Here is a 22,353-nt window from a genome sequence, read left to right as displayed (position 1 = left end):
TGTCATTTCATACATGTGAGTGTATGGAGCTCTCGCGGGATTTCGCGAGCTATCGCGCGATTTCAGAACGAGATTTGCTTTCTAGCATCCTGAGATTTGGATACAGACCACAACAAAGAGCGATCGCCAGGTAATGTGGAGGTTTTCGTTCACTTCTCATCTCAAGTATGTTGTGGGACACTCGTTGAGACTATCCGAGCCGGTCAGTGTGGGGAAAAAAGCACGTTGGGGCAGACTTTGACACGGGGGGGGGGGGGGGTAATTGCCCCATACTTTTCGCTAGCTGAGCTGCGAAGCTGCCTGCCTGGCTAAATACTGGAGCTATGTCGAAAATCCATTTCTCCATCACTCACATGTATGAAATGACAAATGAAAACAGACCCCAGGTTGAAAAAAAACCGAAGTTCCCCTTTAAGTAATTCGATAGCTGCTTTGAATGCAAGACATTACTTGTAATAGAGTATTTTTATATATTAGTCAGGCAAAAAGTATTTGAATGGCTACCACTGACAGGTAGTTTAATTTTATGGGGTTTTTATGGTCGAGAAGGTTGTCCACGGATCGCAAGGTTGGCAGTTTGATCCCCCTGCATGTACTGAAGTGTCCATGGGCAAGATACTGAACCACAAGTTGCCTCTGATGGCAGGTGCACAGTTTGCATGCCAGCTTTGCCACCACTGATATGTGAGTATGTGTACAAATGAGAAACACATTGTAAAGTGCTTTGAAAATCTAACTAAGATCAAAAAGTGCTATCTACTGTAAATTGCAGACCATTTACTATATAACATGGTAGCATTTCTCAATATACTTTCTGTGTATCCTATTCTTACGTCATATTTTTCTGTCCGGGGCCTAATATGCATATCTGTCCTTCATGAGTCATTCTTCCTCTCATTAATGTACTGTTATGATTTCCATAATTAGTACTTTTGGATATTTTGGCAGCAAGTTAATCTTTCATTCATCCTGTTACAATTTTTTTTGGAAACACTCATTGTTTTCTAAGTGCCTTACGGAGTGTTTGATTTAGTATTGTGCAGGAAGAAATGGGTTTTAGTCTTATTTCATGCTAATAAATTAAGCGCTCTATTGGGCAGATTGACTTCTATATTCAATAATTGCACAGCTATAGAATATAGAAGACTTTCCGTGTTGCTGTGTATTAGTAATCAAGTAATTTGTATAAAGGAACATTAGTGAACAGTTAAGATTAATCTGTGTCTCATTTACCCCTTGATTAAAATTAAACTGTTTTACATTGTTAACATGCTTATTTGGTGTTTTTTATGGAGTACAAACTGCTAGAATTTTATATATAACAAACCTACGGATCCAATCCCATTAATTCGCAGGCTGTGGCTTTATGTATCATTGCTCTTCTTCTGAATCAGTTTCCAGATTGTATGACTGATTTAATATTACAGCTTGCTGTTGTGTAATGTAGATTAGTTTTACAGTGTTCAATCAAGTGAGCTGGTGTGCTCCAGCTGCAGTGAGGGGTGGCGAGGTGGGTGGAAAGAGAGGTGTGAACTTCATAGATCTGCGTGTTCTGAAGAAGGCAGCAATGTAGTGGTACATCTGAGCCATTATAAGAAAGATAATTAGATAATGATTAGGATAAGAGGGATCATTCTAATGAAAGCACCTTGTAAATATGCAACTTTGGCATTTATTAAATGAATCGAGGAGAAATACTAGTGAGACAAGGCATTCGTTAAGACATCATTTATTTTTGTCATTATGCTTTGCATGTCATAACGCATGTCCAGGGATATAACAATGTTGTTGTTAAACAGTTTGTGTGTGCATGACAGTATTCTGGTGACTTATTTCATTATAACGGTCAATTTGACCATTACCATTTCACAATATATTCAAGTCACATTTAGTTACAACATGTTGCACAGAAAAGCATTAGTGTACTTTTAATAAGATTATTGGTCACCCAAAAAAAAAAAACAAGGTTGTACAAAAACAAACAAAAACAGACAAACACTAAATTAAGAGTCACCAGTTGAAGTCAGTATAAAAGGAACAGAGTGGAAAAGAAAAAAGTCAGGACACAACACAGTTATAACACCTCAATTTCACATGCTGTCTCCATTACAAAAGCTCACTGGTAACTTTGTGGATTGCTTCCCCATCCCTGATCACCTGTTTTCATAAATTAGTTTTCCTTCTTCTAAGCACCTATTTTCTTGTAGTTTTCAAGTTGAGATGCTACTATTCCTCAAAGAAGGGTGAACTGCCTGTCTGTTGGGTTGAGGAAAAATGAACAGGGAGTTTACTTTGAGAAATAGATTGCAAATTTAGTTGGTTCGGCTTTTGGGAACTACTGTATCAACGTATCACGTTGAAGCAATGAGGAACCCAGAGAAAGAGCAGTGGACATTCTCGGCAGCAAAGACACCATTGGCTTCCTCATCAGGGATCTGGACATAGACTGTGTCCTGCTCATCGAGCAAGAGGACAGCACTACCAGACATCTGGTCCAGGAAGCCCTTGTTGTACTCATCATAAGTGAACATAACAGGCTGGCCATTCTTGTACAGAGCCACCAGGGCATGAGCTCCATTCACATGGATGCTGTAGGAGAAGTAGTAAACTCCAGGAACCTGGCAAGTGAAAATGCCGGTCTCAGGGTCATAGTGATTCTCAGCATTGTACACGATCTGGTCAAACTTAATGGGGGTGCCAGCAGCAGGGTAGGGGGTGGCCAGAGATGCAGTGAAAGCAGACATGGGGGACTTGACCATGACCTCACTCACTCCCATGCCCTTCTCGAACACAACCTCACCGGGAGGACCAGGAGGACCAGGAGGACCAGCTGGGCCATCCTCTCCATCAGCTCCAGGCTCACCGGGAACACCAGGGGGACCCTGAGGTCCAGGGACACCCTTGGCAGCCAAGCCAGCAGGGCCAGGAGAACCGGGGAGACCTGGGTGTCCCTTAAGGCCTGGAGCACCAGCAGGACCTTGAGCTCCAGCGGGTCCTCTGGGACCTGGAGCACCATCAGATCCAGAAGCACCGGTCTCACCTGCACGGCCAGGATGACCTTTGGGTCCAGCAGGGCCTGGAATACCAGGGGCACCAGGCGTACCTGGGGCGCCAGCATGACCTTTGTCACCAGTGGGTCCAGTGGCACCTCTGGGTCCAGGAGGACCAGCTGCACCTGGATAACCCTGCTTACCCTGGAAACCTTGAACTCCCTGATCTCCCTTGTGTCCCTTGGATCCCTGAGGTCCAGTTGCACCTGTGTCACCTTTAGGGCCAACAGCACCAGCTTCACCTGGGAAACCTCTCTCACCCTGAGGTCCAGTAGGACCAGTGGGGCCAGTTGCACCAGTAGCACCAGTATATCCTGTTGGACCCTGGTCACCCTTAGCACCTGTGGCACCTGGGCTACCTGTAGCTCCTCTCTCTCCCTTCTCTCCATTTGCACCTGGCTTTCCATATCCGGGGACTCCGGGGGCACCAGTGGCTCCAGCAGGTCCCTGGTGGCCTTTAGGGCCAGTTGGACCAGGCAGACCTGGGGCACCATTCTCACCTGGTTTACCTGAAACTCCTACACCTGGGGCACCGGTGTGTCCCTTGGGTCCCTGGGGTCCCATAGGACCAGTGGCACCATCTCTACCTGGGCTACCTGACTTTCCTGGCTCACCAGGAGCACCAGACTTTCCTGGCTTTCCAACTCCACCCACACCTGGCTGTCCAGGTGGGCCCATAGGTCCTTCAGGTCCTGTCTCACCTTGAGGTCCTGGAGCTCCCACCCCTCTATCACCCTTAGAACCAGGAAGTCCAGGGACACCTGGATGACCTTTCAGGCCAGGTTCTCCTCTAGGTCCCATTGCTCCAGGAAGACCTGAAGGTCCAGGCTTGCCAGTAGCAGAAAGACCAGCAGGTCCAGGGCTTCCAGGAGATCCAGGGGCTCCCCTAGGTCCCTGAGGGCCAGAGGCTCCAGTATCTCCCTTCTCACCAGGCACTCCATTGCTTCCAGGTTTGCCAGGTCCACCTGGGGAGCCAGGCTTGCCAGCGATGGAGCGGCCAGGAGCACCGGGAGGTCCAGGAGGTCCTTGGGGTCCAGGAAGGCCTTCACCGTTCTCACCTGGGGCGCCGGGAGGGCCAGCAGGTCCCTCAGGGCCGGGCTCACCTGGAGGACCAGGATCACCTGCTACTGACACAACTGTAAAGAGGGAAAGAGAGACCGTCATGAGTAACACCAAAACAAACAAAAACAGACACAAAGTTGCTACATGGAAGCATTCACAGACTGTCATTGTCACTATAAAAATGAAAATGCTATAGCAGAGCTTAAATTCAAAATGTTGAGTGTGTTCAAGAGACTGCTTCAAACATTTATTTAGGTTTTTTTTATACTGTAATGGACCTATAGTCTGTGCATCAAATTAAAAGAGTGATATCAGCAGTCTACTTAGCACCTCCAGTACCCATCACTTTGTTTATGAACATAACATGGATACACTTCCCATCTTTCAGGCTTAAGTTTGTTTGAGTCTAAGTAAGTTTCATAAGTGACTTGTTTCCTTTCATCAGACTTTTCAGCAAACAAATGTGAAATTAATTGTAAATTTTGAGAAAAGTCCTCCAATGACTGTTGTTCTCCTTCATGGTTTCACCATAAAGGCAAAAAAGTTGAAATATTCTCTTCTGATTGGTCCTGTTTCAGTGTTTCCTGGAGGTGGAGCAGGAAAGCCATAAATGACTGTGTATGACTGCGTGGTACTGTTTCACTTATTTAGTTTATAAAATTTTACTTGTATCTTGAAGTCTTTAAAATAACTGAAATAAAATGTCCCTGCTTTCTTTTTAAAGAATACATTATACTGTTATTTGGACTTGTATTTAATGCTAATATAGAAAAACTGTAAATATAATTAAATTGATTCTTCATAACCTGTTTTATTGCTATTTTAATATGCAGTGCAGGTCAGTGACATCTTGTGACTTGTTTGTGAAACAGTAGTTCTAAATGAGGGGGAGGCTTGCTTGTTTTTTTTTTATTTGCTGCCTTAATGTGGTCACATGTGTTTGAGTGTAAAAGGCTCACTCCCTGGCTAACTCTAGCTTCGTTTGGATAAAGCCAAACAGATGTTTCTACTTCTGTGTTAAGCAGGCACACCCAAACAAACCACACTGCTGGGTGACTGGACTGTAATTGTCAGTGTCAAACTAAAAATAATCCACTAACAGCTACTTTTCTAAATAAAAATAGCAGTATGTTGATTCACATAAAAAGCATAAAAGAAAAAACATTACATATTTTGCATTGCATTTTAGGAAACACTCAGGACCACACTGTAAATCCTATTTTTAAGGTGCAGAAATGAGCTTTTTGTTGCATCAAAAATCTGGATCTCCTTCATGTTTTGCACAGGAAATATTTTGGGAAAGCAAAGTTAACTTGTGCTAAAAACAAATTAAATTGTGCCTTGACAAACAAGAGTGCAGGAAAATGAACAGGCAACACTGAGAGCAAAATTTGAATGAGAAAACACATCTGCTACATTTAATATACTAAAGTGTAGTGAACACAGCAATAGCTTTACAAATTTATGCCCGTTAAAAATGTTAGATGCATCGATAATATGAAACACTACACAACAAGCAATTAAACACACAACAGTATAAGTAAATGGTGAAACAATGAACATTGTGTACCAGAAAAATGCAGGCACAACAAATGTTTATATAGTATTTTGCATGCTAACCAACATTATTAAAATATCTATTTTTGAAATGTACATAAAATAGATTTCATTAAAATAATGTAGCTAATGTGACTGTTTACTGAATAAACTGACAAAAACTTCAGTAAAAATTGCAAAGAATATAAGAATAAAGGCCGAAATTCATCAAAATTTAGTATTTTCAGAAAAAAAAACATTGCTAAATGTTATTATTCAACTCTCAGATCTAAACAGACTGTGTGATTGGAGAGCCTTGCAAACTGCTGTAGCCAATCAGAACACAAGACTCTCCCAGTGGAAGGTGAAGTTCGCTTTTCAAAGTAAAGTGCAGCTGTGGCCAGCATCTGTCTGACTGCTTACAGTGCTACTTTTGGCCACAACAAAGATGCTAATTCCCTCACTTAAGATTTGAAAGGTAAGGCAAGACTGTTGTGAAATGTAGCTCAAGTAAAGATAGTCTGACTTTATAGTCGATTTTGTACTTCAAAAGAGAAGTGCTTGCATGCTTTCGGGTAAATAAATAGACTGTCTACAGAGAAAAAAGCTTCTTACCGTGGCTCTTCACAGGGTAGGGCATCACCTTCTTCACCACGTACCCCTTTCCATGGGCAGCTGTGGAGGCCACCATGAAGAGGAGGATGGCTGCTACTCGCATGTCCATTTTGCAAGGTCAAGCCTGCAGGGGAAAGAAGAAGAAGACAATTAGTACAACAAGTTTCAAGGTGCAAAGAGTTAGCAAACTTTACTTGTAGAGTTATATAAAGAGCATAAAAACTTTCTCAGCTAACTGTACTTGTTCTACATTTCTTTGCAAAAACTCACTAGACAGGGAATAAGACGTTATGTTAAAGTAACAGGGGTGTAAATTTAAATCTTTATCCCAGTCAAAGTATTCTGAGTCCTTCAGGAGTCTCTGAATATCACCCCAGAAGCTCCAAACCAGCCAAGGTCTGCCTTGCGTTCCCAGCCTGCCATAGGAGCGCTCAAGGCCTAGATAAAGCCTAGATGTTGCCTACACTCCTCCAGAGGTAGATGCAGTTAGAGTAGGAAGAGAAATCGCACATACCGGCATCCAATGAGGGGAAAACCAAATCTCTTCAGCACCAGTAAGCTCCTGGTGCTGCTGTATATCCTTAGGGTAGGAGCACAAACTGAGGATATGCTGCCCTCCAGTACAATGATGAGGGTATTTATACCATATCTACCCCTCGCATCATTAAAAAAAAAAAAAAAGCCCCCACCACGCAAGTACCTCCCTCCTCGGAGCTAGGCTGTAATTAGCAGACAGATCTGCCCAAAGCGGGCATGTCACATCAGGGTGCCTCTGTGTCTTGAATATCCAGACACATGATTATCACTTATTTCAGTCTTCTTTTGAACTTGAAGATATTCATGTTGAAAGGAAATAAGAAAAATTTAACACATATACAAAGAACAGAAACAAGCTCCGCAGGAGGAGTAAACCTAAGACACCTTTTCACTTGCAGCTTTGTTACATTTATATTTATAGTTTTTCAGCAACATTTATAAGTTCAAACACTTATGCCTGCACACACACACACACACACACATACATAAACATATATTTTTTTAAACCTTCGGCTAGAGTGTGAACATGTTAAAACAGATATATAACAAAGCAGACATCCAAATCTGTAGTGGCACCTGTGCTGCTTCACAAAGCTCGCATTGAGGATGTACAGTGCAAGACTCGTCTCCAAATTTACATCATGTCCAGCCGGCTGGAGGAAGCTCGTCTTTACCTTTCCTGACCGTCTGGACACCTCCGCGCCTGAACTAACGTAAACAAGGGAAATGGTGGGAAAACCACAGATGAAAGCAAATGATGATGTTCAGCGCTGATGAAAAGCCATCATTTAAGGGCTTCACATATTTAGATGTCTTAAGTAATTTTAGCTTTGTACATTTCCTGGGTATTATTTGGTCAGCGTGTTATTGTGGATTATACATGACAAAGTGGCCTTGATTTCAGTCTCTATTTCAGGACGGACACTTTTCTCAACTTGTGTATTTTTGCAAGTGCTTCGGCCTCAAAACAGCTAATAAAGCTATATAAGGAACCACTGGAAAAGACATTTGGGCTTGTTTCTGTGCACCCTTGTGAATGCAACCCAGTGTCTAACAGCCCTAATGTGCAGTACTCATGTTTAGACACCAGAGGGCAGATTTTACTGATAGACAGGGCCTCTCCATGGAGTCGAGGTGCTGCTGCAGAGAGGGAGCCATGCCCCTGTGGTCATTTGTTATTTTTGGCCCCCTCAGTGCAAATACACCATCAGAGGTTTCAGGGCCTGTTCCTACAATTAAAACCGGTTTCTGTCGTGATGTTGTATTTCCTCAATCAGCGCTATCCTCCAGCATTATCCTCCCTCAGCCTCACCCTCCACCTTGCCTTGCTTACTTTGAGATCTTCCAACTGTAATTTCTCAGTTTCACCCCGGCCACATAGGAAATGCATACACCCAAATAATCACATGTTCTCAAACACACAAGTGGCCATAAACGATGTGTAGGGTAGCCTGCGTCCCATCCCAAAAATCTTCCTGAACACACAACCATTTATGGCCACATGTTCTTCCTGTGTTCTTATAATGTATATACAGTGCATACGCACTGTGGGAACGTGAGTATATGTGCAGAAATTATGATGAACTGTATGATTGAGGGCTTCGCAAAGTTTCTATATGAGGCGTCTGATCTACACGTGACTGTGACAGCCGTCTTTCACCGGCGGCATAATTAAAGATCCTACAACATGGCTTGTTTGAATCCCGCTTTTTTTTGTAAATTGGTCCTAATTATCTGCAATTTCCCAAAGTGCTACCTTCCCTGGCTTATAGCACTTAATCATGTTTGGCAAGTATTGTTTAAGTTCACTCTTCCTGTCAAATAAAACACAATGTAATTTGTGATCTTCATTTCCAAATGTTTGAAATTCTGTTCCTAACCGAGATAGTGGTGACAGGTGCAGACTGGCTACCTGAGGCTGTGTGATGATTATCATACGTCACATTACATGCACTTGTAACACGTGCAGCTCAAGCAGCAGGAGCGCCACAATCTGAGGTGCAAGTTGCATTTTTCATTTTGATTGCACATGCTTGGTCTTGATTCATCAGCTGTGGAAAGTCATGTTTATCCTGCAAGTATTCAGCATTCAAGTGTTGGATTAAATTACTGATGAATGCAACACAAGTGTGCCACCAGTCTCTATAGTTGTTTTTTTTTAGCTGTATTATATTATCACCACATCTCTTCATGATTATGCCCTAAGAGAAGGTCCAACCTCTCCAGCTTCAGTCAGATTTAGATGAAATGACAGAGCAAGAGAGGGTGGAGTTAGGATTTTACATGTTTATAGATTCAGATAATTTCAGTTTATGTTTTTCAAACATGGCTAAACCACTGCAAATGAGGTTCTCCGTTTTTAGTTCGATGTTCTGAGAACAATGATTCATCTCTTTATGAATAAAAAACAACATCCTGCATCTGCATGTGAGCCCAGCAAAGAGACAGAACCTTTCATGCTGTGCTTTGGAACCAGAAGTATACTTTGGCTTGAGGAAGACTCGAATTAACAGTGTAATTTCGATGTTGTTTATAACCTCACAGCAAATTTTTTCGTTTTCTTAACACGCCACTGCACTCATCTGAGAAGGACTCTGTGTCCTTGTGCTCGCAGCGGTAGAATTGGAGGCTGTGAAAGTGCATGGCGGAGCTCCCTCTGCTCTGCTCATTACAGTACCGCAGCAGCTTGATGTGGTTGGCAAGCTTCATTGTAATAACCATTAGGAATTAGGTTAACAGCCTTCAAACTGAAGGTGGTGACGTCGCTTTGCTCTTATACTGTCACGAGTCCCTCACTGTAAAATATGCTTTCGGTTTCATGTCACTTCATACACTTGATATATGGCATAAAATGCTTTTACTGATTTTAGGAAAGTCAGAAAATGACTAATTATAAACACACCCAAAGTCAGTGAGGGCAAATGAAAGCTCAATGGCCTCTTGTTTTTGGATCACATGGATTTTAAGATTTGTTTTATTTGTGGTTTATGGGATGGATGCTGTCAGTGGTGGAAAGTAAGTAAGTATGCTTACTGAAGTACAGTACTGAAGCACAGCTTGGGGTAAATGTGCTCTTTTCATGTTACTTCAATAAGAAGATATATTATCCTTCTTTTGTTACTACATTTATCGCACAACTTTTGGTACTTTTCAAATTCAAAATAATAATACAGATTGATTTTGATGATAAGACTGTGCAAGTGTTTCACTGTGACTTAAGTACAAGACCTCAGTACTTTCTTTAACCACAAGTTAATCTTTAGGAGTATAGGTCAGCAAAAATTCTTATTGTGGTCCACAAAAAAGACTGAAAAGAAAGATTAAAAAAAAAAGCCTGGGAAGCTGTGACAGAGCAAAGTTTCTTCGGCTGACCTTTCCACAGAGGACATAAGCTGGCATTTGGAGGTCCTGCTTGTTGTTCAGGCCTTCATCCGCATCTAACAACAGCCCATAGATTTCACTAAATTCCCCAGAGAGTTCTGCTGGACAGTGTTTCTGGCCATGTCAGTGATGTTTGTGCTTGTACTTTACAATGATAACAGTGTTTGAGAGAAAGGTTTTCGCGTTTTGTCTGTTTTTGTTCGCTCTACTGCCCAGGAATTGATGTTTCTGGTTTCTTCGAAATGTCGACCAAGGCTCAACCCACACCCAGCAGAAGAACATAATTGGCGGTTGATGTAAGGGGACCCGACCGAGCACGTGAGTTAAGCAACGGCTAAAGATACACCATCACTGCTGGGATACAAATTTAATGTTTCAATAAACTCCATGGACCACTAAGAACTACTTTAAACTTTATGAATGGCAGACTTGACGGGGGCCCTCGTGAGTGATTGGTGGGGAAATTACAGGGTCTCGAAAACAAACACGGACACAAATGGAGCCGGAAGCGTAAAAGTAACTGAAAAATGGTGGTGGTGGTAACCTTAGAGATGAGGGCTGGTGTCTGGGAGGTCACTATTTCAAACCCAGAATGGCAGGAAAATGAGGGGGGGGGTGCATGAGAAAGCAGCAGCTGGATGTCCTTCAGCAGCTCTCAGGTGTAAATGCATGAAGCAGCGTGTTGGTGTGAAACCTTCACCCAGTTCGGCACGACTTGATGTGTCAACGTAAAATTTTTCACTTCGTGGGGTTTTATTGTGTTAACACATGAAATTTGCTGTGTAATTAAGTTGAGGGGTTGGAAATAGTGGGAAATAGTTGGAAATTTGCACTCACTTGCTGCTTGTGATGTTATCAGCGGTTTGCTTGATGAAACCGCTGCTGCACACACGCTTCTGTAAGTGAGGACTTGCTTATTGCCAGTCAACCAAAGACAAGTACTACTTTATCTGATTCGATTCTTTCTGTTTCCAGAGTTTATTTGCTGTAAGTTTATTTCTGTAAAGGTCTGACTCAGCTGAGGCAACTTTCTTAGTCTTTGTTTAGCAAAGGAAATCAGACTTTCAGAGCTGCAGCAGCCAGAAACTAATTTAACTGAAAATACTCACCCAGGCGGTTTATGAGGTGCTGCAAAACAGCAGCAGAACTTTCTGCAAAGGTAAAAAGGTCAGAAGAACATATATAGATATTTTTTCCACTCTTGTTGTGCGCTCAAGCGAGGAAACAGTCTTTGTTGTTATAACTTTCCGCTACCCTCTGGATCATCTTGTATTGTTAAAGTAAAAAAAAAAAAATCCCAGTCAAGCTCAAGACGGACTGCTTGAAGCATCTGCTTATTGCGGGATCATTTAAAGATATCAAAGCGAAATAAAACCACCTCTGCGGGATTTTCAGCGCTTAAGCGTAGGTGGCAGAGTCCTGTATTTAAGGATAATGACTAATCCACTACATCAAGCCTGCGAAAATTTCAGGTTTCACTGTCTGTATCAGGCAGCATCAGCCGCTTCACAGCCGATGCCAAAAAAACCTGCCGCAGTGTGTGTGGAGAAAGACAGGAGGAGCAGAGGTGGATTTCTATTTGATGCGACTGCTCATAATTGCATTTGACTTGAGCGCAGACTGCAGCTGGAATGTGTGGCGGAAAATGACACTCGGTGTGCCCGAAATGCAAAGTGACAACCAAGAAACAATGTTTATACAACACAATGTCACCTCACTTTGCTGGAGCAGATAGTTAGCACTGCACCATAATGACTTGCGGAGAGACAAGACAAGTGTTGCTTCTCTACACTATATTTGGTTCCAGCCATGTCTCCCTCAAAATAAGTGTTGGAGCTAAACTGTTACTTAGGGCCCACACGATTCACATATCTTTGCTCGTGACGTTTGTATATAAAGACATGACCACAGGAAGTTAGCCGGAGTTTAACGGACGGTATGTCCTAAACAATGCCAGGGGCTGAGGCTCGATCCAGTGTGGTTTGGAGGTTTGTTTTGCTGGCTGATGGACACTGTGTGGGTTGATACTTGGACCAGAGCCTGCAACAGTAGCCCCAACTGTGCCTAAATGGGAGTCATTCCACATTATATAAAATACACAACCAATATCATCCTGTCAGTTTTTTTTTTCTCTCTCTAAGAATTCTGTTTTCATGCTACTTTGCCTTTATAAGAAGGGGATAGCTGAAGATAGACAGGAAGCCGGGGTAGACAGGATACAACAAGGGGCCCAGGCTGGACTCTAAATGACAGTGTGTGGTGTATTCACTTTACGGGTGAGCTAGTGGACATCCTCTCCCTTTTTCTTAAGTTTTAAAGGTCCCAGACTGGTCCCCCGTCTCAGAAAACTCTCACAATTCAGCAAAATAAGAGGAATAAGACCCCAGTTCCAGCTGAAGAAAAACAGCCCGAAAGCATGATGCTGCCACCACCATGCTTCACCATAGGCATGGTGTTCTTTTGGTGATGAGCAGTGTTGTTTTTGCCCCAAATATACCTTTTGGAATCATGGCCATAAAGTTCAACCTTGGTTTCGTTGGACCAGAAAACATTTTCCCACACGCATTTGGGAGATTTCAAATGTGTTTTTGCAAAATGAAGCCGGACTTGGATGTTTTTCTTCTTAAGATAAGGCTTCCATCTTGCCACCCTACCCCATAGCCCAGACATACGAAGAAGACAGGAGATTGTTGTCACATGTAATACACAGCCAGTACTTTCCAGAAATTCCTGCAGCTCCTTCAATGTTGCTGTCAGTCTCTTGGCAGCCTCCCTGACCAGTTTTCTTCTCGTCTTAGCATCAATTTTGGACAGACGTTCTGTTCTTGGCAATGTCATGGTTGTGCCATATTTTCACCACTTGAGGATGACTGTCTTCACTGTGCTCCTTGGTGTATTGTATTCCTTGAAATTTATTTTGTACCCTTCACCAGACTGATATGTTTGAACAATGAGATCCCTCTGATGCTTTGGAAGCTCTCTGCGGACCATGGCTTGTGCTGGAAGATGTGGCCACAAAAATGTCATGAAAAGCCTACTAGAACAGCTGAACTTTATTTAAGGTTAATCAGAGGCACTTTAAATGGTGACAGGTGTGTGCTGACACCAATTTAACATGAGTTTGAATGTAATTAGTTGAATCTGAACACAGTCACATTCCCAGTTATAAGAGGGTGTGCACACTTGCAATCTCATTATCTCGGGTGTTTATTCTTACTTCACCTCCCTGAAAGATTTTAGGCTATTTTTCAATTGTGTTGTACAGGTTATAGGTCACATTAAAGGTGGAAAAACTTGTGAAATTATTTATCTTGTTGTCATTTTTTTACAACACAAAAACCTGGCATTTTGAACAGGGGTGTGTAGACTTTTTATAGCCACTGTATAGTCTTAATTGCCTGCGCTTAAGTCCCTATTTTACACTCATTCAGTTGTCTGACAGAAACAAAAAAAATGTGAATAAGAACAACTTTATTAGGAATTCAGCTGTAATAATATTCAGTATGTGTGAGCAAACAGAGTATAAGAGAAGTGAACAGATGTAAATAGTGAGTGTTTTTATTTTGCACTGAAGCACAATAGGTACCATGAAAACATTAACAATCACACAGCCCTTGTTTATTGGTTTTAGATCACTTTTAAAGTTCCCACCCTCTCTGAATGTCCATCAGATTTACAAAATTTCATAATGTCTGTGCACATATGATCAGAGTCAATGGAAATGTTAGCCGTTATGCTAACACAACAGATTCCCCTTTGATGTATTGACATTGCCATCAAAGATAGAAGTTATCCACTGGATCCTTAGTTCCTCAGATGCTGGGGAGTGCATGAGGACTCTTATGTTCACTCTTGCAGAACATTTGGTCGAGCTTTACTTGTGGTTGAGACATTTCATAGTTAGCAGAACGAGCTCTAGAAAGCACACAAACCTCTTTAAATCAGGTGCTCTTTCTTAATGGCTCACCTCAGAATCAGCAGGCAGTGAGAGGACAGGATTCCGCAATTTTTTAGCTTAATGACTATTTCTCCTCAGTTCCTAGTTACCTGCTGAACAAAATTATGACTGGCTTTTAAAGCTGCTAGGACATGTAGTTAAAGGAGGGCTGGATGAGTGGAGGTAGTCCATCTTCCCCTGACTTTTATATTACAACTCCAAGTTTTTAAGACATAGAAATTACATTTTTCCACAGCGAATGACAAATCAGTGAAAATGAGAAACAGTCAAGGTTTGTGGTTACATTCAAAATCACTCAAGGCACTGTGTGTAATCTTAATGTCCAACAAAGTGCATTTATTTCCTCTACTTTTTCTTGCTTCGTCTTCATCCATATTGTCATTCACTAGTGCCTACTAGTATAAAGAACACTCAATAGTTTAATCAATGTCCTGCAGTAAACTGAGATTTCCAACACCTACAAATCATTGTTGTTTTGTGTAAACTGCCGTTGAATTGTGCAGCAGTTAATATTGGCACTGGCAATATGCATGACCTGTTGAGTAGAGTGATACAAGGACGTTTCAGAGCAGATGAGCCGAGGTGCAGATACAGCCGAGGGAGGCAGGAATGAGATGAAAACTTTATTTATTTTTTTGTACGGATAGGGAAGATTGAGAGCATGCTTGGGGAGGCTTGTGCTGCTAGCTAAGGGCCAAGGGCTGAGGCTAAGGCTGAGGGCAGTTACTGGGTCCAGAGTGGGATCAGTGAGCAGATGAGTAGTGCAGGACTCCAGAGACTGAAGTGAGAACAGAGAGGACTACAGGGGAGATGGAGAACAGGATGAGTACTGTGGAAACAGGCAGCAAGACATGAATGCTGAAAAGAAAACCTGGTAACTAATTTGGCTCAGAGCGTTGCAACATTGACAGAAAGCAGAGTCTACAACCTAGCAGAGTGGAAGTGGGCTGAGTATTTGTAGAGGTCCTGATTATGGAACTGGTTGCAGCTGGCGGGGCTCTGCTGTGACTCCTCACACCTGTATCCATTCACACTAACACAGTCACACATAAGGAGAAAGAAACAGAGCTCCACTGAGGGAGCGACAACAGGTTAAGGAAACACTGAATTGGAGGTGGAAGTTGGTGCAGACGATGTCTAAAGAGCAGATATAACAAATAGTTTCAGCACAGACACCGAACTCATGACCTTGCGGTGCAACACGCTCAAACTTGTACACTAATTTTGTAAACCATCAGTTTAAACCCTATTCAGTCATAGCCTCACTGGTCTGTCTGTTGGTTGTGTCAGTATTTATGTTTATAACCCCAAAAAAATGAGGCCACAACATCAAATTGTGATTTAAACATCAATAAAACCAACAGCGAACAAACAGGCACTAATCTCAACAAAATGAAAGTTAAAAAAAAATGTCAAATATGCAGTTGGTTTGGCAAATGAGTGCCGATGCAACCGAGAAATCGTAAGTCTTTCCATAAAACCAACATTAAAGTATTCGACTGGCTCAGACGAGTGGCTCGCTGCAGATGTTCTGGAGCTTCTTACTGGTAATCCACAGACGCAAGAACATCCCAGAATAAAACAGGGGCAGAATACACAAACTGTTTCATTCCATATGGTCTGCATGTTGGTAGTTGGCTCCTCATTGTATTTGTTTAAGGGGTTGACAGAACCAAACTTCATATTTGCAGGATATTTTGAAGAGACGTGCCAAAGGTGGATCCTGAGCGCAAAAACATTTGTGTTGTGTGAGTTTGTCCAAAGCCTCACGTGGCCTTTGACTGGGGAAAAGGAAAGCTGTCTGACACAGCGTGGGTCCAAGGCATTTCTTTCCTTCTGTGTATCTTTTGATCATCTACCATAAGAGAAACCACAGAGCATTAAACCTGTTTAACAGCAGGTCATTTGGGGCCGTCCCTGACATTTAGACAAAACAAATCCGAAGTACAAAAAAGCACTGAAAAGCTAAATTTGACTGTTGCACTTGGTGTACATTTACTTCAGAGTGCATGAGACATAGACTGAACCTTTTGTGTTTGCAGCTCTGCATGATGCTGTGAAATTACAAGTAATTTCAACTTTGTTCACGAAGAAAAGTCATGGTTTTGCACATCTTTAAAGGAAATAATAGGTCAGCATTTGTATGAAATGAGCTGTTAAAACCCAGAGTTTCAGCAGGTAACTGTGGAGTTCAGGGTGATGTGCAAAAAATGTGCACAGCTGGAATTCTCTCGCTTATTTTACACGCACTTGTTAACAAAAGGCTTTCTTCTGGAGAGACAAAGGCTTAGGTGTCTGCTAGTCAGAATGGTAGCTTGGTTTGGTGTGACACAATGTGCATTTTTAAATGAAAATCACAGGATCTCCATGGGGGGTCCAGCGGATGATTTATTTTTTCTTACAAGTTCCAAAATGAACCAGCTCTGAAATGCTCAGTTCACATTGTTCTCGGAGTTGATTGACAAACGAGGACAGAAATAATAAATGCTTCCAGGTGGTCTACAAGGCCGATGTCGCGAAGCAGAACAAAGAGTTTGTTATTTTGATGAGCCAACAGTTTTGCTGTGGAGAGCCTGTTTTACTCTGAGGGTTCGTCGCATCCCGAGAACAGCCAAGTGGTCTTAAACACAGAGAGTGTGTGAGTCATTGTGCTCTGTAATTTCGGCACACTGCAGCTGTCCTAAGTGACCACGACTGTAGACCTGTTAACCAGCATGATCCACATGTAAAACTTTCCCTTTCTCTTAACATAATAATTATAATGTCACTTCCCAGAGCTCTCCCCCTCAATTGCAGCATGTATAGGTTTAACTGCAATGACAGCTTGCTGGAAGATCTTTCTAGGACAGGCCTTATGACTATTTTGGGTGTCTGACCTTCTTTCCCGACAAAGAGCCTCTGTTAATCTCTTCTACAATTCCTGTAGCAAATCTCCTTTTTTTCATGTATAATGCAGCTACTGTAAATACCATTTTTCCAAGGTTATGGGCTTTGCCTTAAAGGAACATCTAAAACCTTTAAGTATATGTCTTTCTCTCTGGCACTGAACCGGAGCTGGACATTTGAGTCCGGATGGCAAAAGGTGAACTGCTAACTCAACTGAACGCGACGTTAAAGGCGACTTTAAAGATTTTCCAATTGGTATTTTTCTCAGCTATTTACGGGCCTGTATTTCAAACAAAATCTCCAAATGTGGAAGTTTGAGGTCATGCGGTGAGGGGAAGAGAGAATTACAGCCCTAATACTGGCGCACTTTTTCTGCTACACTGTTTACATTGGTCTAGTCACTTTCTGGTCAGATTGCAACAGCTTGCGGTTGAATAAAACTGTGGTTGCAGCGGCTGCTTGAATCCCATCTTCTGCCAGACAGACAGGTGGACAGTGTCTGGAAACTCTTGAAGTAGCATTTAAATGGCAACGGCTTTCTCAAGTGGCTGTCTAATAGAGGGACAGGAACATTTGATCAAACATGTTTTCCCTAAGAATGGAAACACTCATCACTAACAGACTGTGCTGCTGTGTGCATCATGTTCAGTGAGCCAAACCAACCATTTCCAAGCTGCAGCTGCTTTACTTGTAACAGTGAAGAAAAGATTTCTTCTATATTTCAAGGCCTGTTTCTTCATTTGATGATCTGTTAGCTAAACAGTTCAAAGATGCACTGATTCCTTTCCTGTCTTGAAGCCACTGCATGTGAATTTTTGTATATTAAAGGCAGCTTTTAAATCCTTTTGATGGCACATGTTTTTCTTTTCAATATTGTAAGACAAACCTTATGGAAATCAGTGCAATATATGCAGTACATGCGCTACTTTGAGCTGATTTATCTTGATCTTCCAGCGTCAAATCCACGACTTGCTACTTAGCAGTGTGCATTGCTTAAATGGAGAATGTTCCAATGTTCATATATAGGAAATATAAGCCTTCAGTGACTGTTTATTTCAAATTAGAAGAGATTATTGGCAGAGCAGACCATCCAACCATCATGTACACACCGCCTAGTCCTCCTTAGGGTCACGGTGGCCTGGAGTCTATTCTAGCTGACTTAGGGTGAAGACAGGGGGCACTTTGGACAGGTCACCAGTCTGTCGCAGGGCTACATATACAGACAAACAATCGCACTCACATTCACACCTTATGGACAATTTAGAGTCACCAGTTAACTTCAGCATGATTTTGGACTGTGGTAGGAAGCCAGAGTACCCAGAAAAACCCACGGATGCACAGGGAGAACACGCAAACTCCATGCAGAAAGATCCTGGGAATGCCGGGACGCAAACTGCTATGTTCTAGCTGCAAGGCGAAAGTGTTAACCACCAAGCCACTGTGCAGCCCTGAGCGGGTTATGTATGTTGTTTATTTTACAGCTTTTTCGTTGGATCTGTCTGGTGCAACTGGAAGTTAAGTTGACAAAAATGACAAGCCCACTAAAACCAAAACTTTGGGCGAAAAGATGCTAAAATGCTCCATGTCTACTGTGGATATAAATGCATCAGGTGCCTGCTTGTCACATTTGCTTCTTTGTGCCGATTACAGCAGTATTAAATATATTCCGCTGAACTAGAGCATGCAAGAAGTTGACCTACAGCTGAGGTCATGGCTTACGCGTGATTATCCAGAGATGCAAAATGTCTGTAATCAGGTATTATATTCCATCTCCCATGACAGGATTTTCCACTTCTGTTGCTCTGTTGTTACCCCAGGCTAAATTGCACACATTTGCTGTTTTCCTTGCCGAAATAAGATTTAAAACCCGAACGAGATGAGTTTCATGTTCGCACTCTCATTTCAAAGCCCTTCACTTTCACTTTATGCACACAGTGTGAAGCCCCTCTGTTGAGTTTGATCCCCTCTATACCTCACAGACAAGCGGTTTGCTTCATTGAAATTAAACTAATTATATTCCACGCCTGTACACATGCAGCCACCGTAAGCTATACTTTCACCCGCCATTATCTCAGTAAGGTTTCATGACTGTGAAACACCCTTTTCCAAATTAAAGGTCGGAAAAGTGCCAGAACCTGACATTATAAGCTGGGGAAGCTTTTTCTTTTTTCAGAGTTAAAAGCTGCCCAGTCGCTCCAGTCTGTCAGTCTGTACCAGTTTGACATCAGCTGCCAACTGAGAGCTTAACTTAAGCTTCAGTCTGTGGAAATCGGTCTTTTTTTTTTCTTTTTTTTTTTTACTTCAGCAGGAAAGCTGCTAGAACAGACGTTATTCTGCTCTGTGATGAAACAAGGCAATAAACTGTAAATGTCAGTAATCACCTGGGGATAAAGAAAAGAGACTGGTATGTGCAGTCACACAGAGGTGCGCAGACACACACTTTGTCAAACACATCTTCCAAACAGACCTAAGCTGGAAGGCGTTTTCTGCCTTTTCAGACCACAAGCATCACAGATAATTAATCAGTTTATTTACCTAACACTCGAGGCTTTTAATTAAAGTGTGGACCATTTATTTTTACGGTTCGTGATTTGAATCAAAAATAAGTTTGGTTTTTATTACCTTTTAGAAATAATGTGGGTGAAGTAATCTGTGCTCAATGTATTTCTGTTCACTCCAACAAGTCTTGTGCTCCCTGTAAGGCTATAAACAATAAAGCCACAGTCGTTTTGTTAAAATAGCGAATTTGAGGTGACACAATATAGACCAATAAGGCTTTAAAAAAACAGTTCCATGCTGTGCTTCTTTACTCTAACATTCACTAAAGTTTCATTTTAAGATGTTTAATGTACTTTTTTGTGTCAGGATTTGAACACAGTGTGCAACATGTACTTCCCCAGGTTTTTATGGGCTTTAAGAACAGGCCAACTCTGGTTTACTCACACATATAATAGTGGCTGTTGCCATGGTTTTGTTGCTTCATTAAGCAACATGTTGGGCATACACAATGTTATGCTATAGTGCTCAGAGTTGGTTTTGGTGTTTAGACAATGGAAAGCTGGAGAGCTTTATTTAGGATGCTGTGATTCACTGTGCTGCCACCACAGCGATGACTGCTCTCTGATTTACTGCTGTACCGGGACCGGCAGGGTTTGAACACATGTTGAAAGCTAAGTGAACACATCATTCTGTAGATGATCCATCATAGATAGAGCTCATATCGTGGTGGCTGTTTGATTTTTTGACAAGCTGGACCAAGAAGTGGTAGAAGAAGTACTCAGATGTTTTACTTCGGCTGTCAAGAAGTCTAAAAATATTCCAAATGCAAATATTCTGCCTTGAAACCCCACTTGAGGAGAAAGACAGAATGATTTTCTACAAAATGAACTTGATGGATGAAAAATAAAAGCATCTTTTGTAGAAAAATATCTATTGTGACAGACATTTTGTCATATGTAACACTTTAAGTTACTAATACTGATGCGTTAGTGTGCAAGCAGCATTTGACTTCTTTATGTACAGTAAATACTTCAGCTCTTCAGTCTATTATGGGGTGTCTTCTGACCTTTTAGTGTTCAGGAAAGTGAGAAAGAAGTAAAAATTAAGTTCTTCTGCAGAAATTCATATTTATTTTTTGTGTCTTCTCTTAAATCCTCTTCTCTTAAATACAAGATAATTTGACTTTCTAGCCTCATTTATTTAAAAGAATCTCAAAGAGTAGATCAGTTTTCCAGGAACTGAGGTCCCTTAGACTTTAGGATTTCATTTGACAAGTCAAAAAAAAAGGGGATGGTTAAACTATTAGTCAAAGTTTATTTTCTTATAATCTCATCATTGTGTTTTTTTGGTTGAATTTAACACTGAAAAGCTCCTTATAGCATACAGTTGTTGGATCATTGCAGTGGAAAAAGTTGCAAAGATGTAATGGAGGATAAAATAGCATGAAATAAAACTCAAAAAGCACTCTGTAGCATCTTTGTTATTTTTGTAATTATTCTGCTGCCCCTCATTGCATTAGTTACACAAGCTGTTCACAGGACTTTCTTTTTCCTCACGCACTATATTTTTATTATTTGCATATGGCATTTTTTATCGTTTATTTGCATTGTGGTGGCGGTCACTTTGCTCTTTCTGTTTGCTGCTGGAACAACAGAATTTCCCCTTAGGGATCAATAAAGTATTTCTTTTCTATTCTAAAAATATCAACAGCGACGCAGCAATTCACCTCCATACCATTGCCAGGTTCATGTTCTTTAAAGAAAGTGTTACAGTGAAAGCAGCAGAGTCTGAGATATCATCTTTATCACACACAGTCTCCTGGTGGCATGGTGCTGCAGCGGTTTATATTGTCGTCTCACAGAAAGAAGGTTATAAAACTGCTTTTTCGGGTCTCTCTTTGTGGAGTTTGGAGTTTCCCTGTCGCCACAGTATAAAGCTATAAAGACATGCATGGTAGGTTAATTGGTGACTCTAAACTGGCTGTAGGTCTGTGTGGACAGGCGTGGTTGTGTGTTTCTTTGTGTTAGGCCTCGAGATGAACTGGCGACCTCACCAGAGCTAATGAATAGATTGATGGCTATTGTTGCCTCAAGTAGAGATGAGGTCTGAGGTTCTTCTGTTGCCAACTTGTACTCTTCAGAGCCACAACGACGCTGCTTCTAGTCAGATGATAAAATGCATCTGATTTTTAAACTTTTTCATATAAACAGCATTTCCCAAGCCCAAAACAGACTTTCATGTATGAAATCTGAGCACAACCACATTAAATGCAGCTTTTTAATGCACCAAATCAGAACTGGGATCGGAGTTAACAGCTCCCACTTGACACGAAAGAAAACAAAACACAAATTCATGTCCTTTTGAAACAAATATCAGCTGTACTTGTTCACTCTTTAGTCACAGAACATCTTGCACTCTTAAGGAATTGTTCTTTGCTTTAGATGCAAAGAGACACTCTTGAAATACCCTCAAGTATGGGTATGTGTCGGCGCATGAAACCACAAAGTGCAGAGATGTCGTGCAGCTTCACGTCAGCTGAGAATCATTCCATTCTTCAAGCAGGCTCCGTCGCAGTTTGGGTTCATGAAAGACTTAATGAAAGCCTTGAAATCTCCTCCTTTCGATACTTCCAGAGATGCTCAATTCTTCGAAATAGAATTGTAATTCTATGCTTTGACACGATATACCTCTAATTTGACTGCGCTCTGATTGGAGCTTTGATTGCTATATATAAGTTTATGATAGCTCATGGGGCTTTTTCTGCAGTAAAATACAGATTACTGGTGATTCCTGCCCAGACGCTTCAGCAGATTGAATGAGTTCTCTTGG

At 41.7% G+C, this 22,353-nt stretch overlaps 1 protein-coding gene across 1 annotated transcript; it reads right to left on the bottom strand.

The window, feature by feature from the left end:
- Nucleotides 1-1,713: 1,713 nt before the first annotated feature.
- Nucleotides 1,714-6,873, bottom strand: col10a1a (collagen, type X, alpha 1a). The gene is made up of 3 exons (XM_022201102.2): nucleotides 6,778-6,873; nucleotides 6,264-6,387; nucleotides 1,714-4,186 (listed from the first exon to the last, which is right to left on the bottom strand). The coding sequence occupies exons 2-3, from the start codon at nucleotides 6,370-6,372 to the stop codon at nucleotides 2,352-2,354; spliced, it is 1,944 nt and encodes a 647-aa protein (XP_022056794.1). The 5' UTR covers nucleotides 6,373-6,387; nucleotides 6,778-6,873; the 3' UTR covers nucleotides 1,714-2,351.
- Nucleotides 6,874-22,353: the final 15,480 nt, after the last annotated feature.

This window comes from Acanthochromis polyacanthus, chromosome 1, assembly GCF_021347895.1.
Source record: "Acanthochromis polyacanthus isolate Apoly-LR-REF ecotype Palm Island chromosome 1, KAUST_Apoly_ChrSc, whole genome shotgun sequence".
NCBI classification, from domain to species: Eukaryota; Metazoa; Chordata; class Actinopteri; family Pomacentridae; genus Acanthochromis; species Acanthochromis polyacanthus.
The sequence above is the reverse complement of the archived record's forward strand: the minus strand, read 5'-3'. Positions and strand labels throughout refer to the sequence as shown.